At 45.1% G+C, this 1,252-nt stretch overlaps 2 protein-coding genes across 2 annotated transcripts in view; one reads left to right on the top strand and one right to left on the bottom strand.

Annotated features, from left to right (window-relative positions):
- Positions 1–191, bottom strand: part of LOC106817295 (Fanconi anemia group J protein-like) — a 6,729-nt gene extending 6,538 nt beyond the window's left edge. The window contains exon 1 of the mRNA XM_014821957.1: positions 174–191. Within this exon, the coding sequence (XP_014677443.1) occupies positions 174–191 (18 nt within the window). The remainder of the gene's footprint in view (positions 1–173) is intronic.
- A 20-nt stretch (positions 192–211) lies between these two features.
- The window catches only part of LOC106817294 (GPI transamidase component PIG-S-like), a gene marked incomplete in the record, with an annotated part of 7,434 nt that continues 6,393 nt past the window's right edge, over positions 212–1,252 (top strand). Inside the window, 1 exon segment of the mRNA XM_014821956.1 lies at positions 212–333. Within this exon segment, the coding sequence (XP_014677442.1) occupies positions 234–333 (100 nt within the window).

Genomic DNA, 1,252 nt, shown 5'->3' with positions numbered 1-1,252 from the left:
TGACCAGAAGTCATGCTGAGTAGCTGCCACATTTATGCGGTAGATGGCGCGGCCTCTGCTTCTAGCAGTTCTAGACTGGTACCCGGTCCCACCTATCGGCTTAGGGTTAGGGTTAGGGTAGGGTCTAGGTTAGGGTTAGGGTAAGGGTTAGGGTTAGGGTTGTGAGTCTTGACTTGTCTGCGTATTTCCATCGAGTAATCGAGGTGGGAGCGGTACCAGTCTACTGGCAGTTCATGAGTTGTGATCAAAATTCCGTTCGTCTATTGAAATTTTCTCTGAAATTTCAGAAAATGAAGAAGAACGTGTCGAACGTTTTAGCAAAAGAAGCAGATGGTATCATGTGGCATGATTTACATTAAATTTTTTATTGCAGTTTGTAATCTTTGAACCTTTACGGTACCGCTCCAACTTCAAGGTGTCCGGTCATCTCGGTTCATCTGCAAACTCAGTTAGCCGGCGAACCGAGCCACAGGCACTTGAACTGAAGCGTTTCAATAAAATAGAATGCTAACTAAATACGAAATCTATTTACTTAGTACAAAATTCTTAATGTTTCTATACTATACTAGCCAGGCCTACTCTCTTTCACCTACGGCTACACCGCCGATACGGCGATAGTTTCCAATCATTGCATTACCGGCTGCCATTGCTCTCGCGGCGCGACTGTTGCACGCTTGCACTAATATAGAGAGCTCATAAAATTCACAGAAATCATAGCTAAGACATGTGTTTATATGTATCTAGAATTTTAGAAATGTAACTCAAATCGTTCGCGAGATATTAGAGTTAGTACACAAGTTAGCCGGCGAACCGAGCTCGCCGATCACGAGATCGGTCAGCTCGGTTCACGAACCGAGTTGGCAGGTGAACCGAGTTGACACGTGAGCCCTTTCCAAGGCATCCCGCTCATCATACCTAGGCTATACTTAGCTCTAGTACTATAGCCCGCGGATAGCTGCCGCAGGGCTATAGCACATTCTGCCATAGATGTAATGACACCAAATCCTCCAACTGGTCTAACCAAAAATTTATCTCCAAAACGCAAAATGATTGGGCTTTTTAACACTTATTTATCTACATGGACATCTCACCTATCTTTTTGAACACTTCCACAACTTTACACCATGATGCTGAGAGGTTCTATGTCCTCCGGGGTACTGCCGGAACGTACTCTGGGTACGGTTTGGTATACCGGAACATGCCCTGGTACTATCTAATATGCCGGACCGTACCTCGCCTACTCCACTAACGA

Source organism: Priapulus caudatus, unplaced genomic scaffold (assembly GCF_000485595.1).
Source record: "Priapulus caudatus unplaced genomic scaffold, Priapulus_caudatus-5.0.1 Scaffold1669, whole genome shotgun sequence".
In the NCBI taxonomy this organism is placed as follows: Eukaryota; Metazoa; Priapulida; class Priapulimorpha; order Priapulimorphida; family Priapulidae; genus Priapulus; species Priapulus caudatus.
The sequence above is the reverse complement of the archived record's forward strand: the minus strand, read 5'-3'. Positions and strand labels throughout refer to the sequence as shown.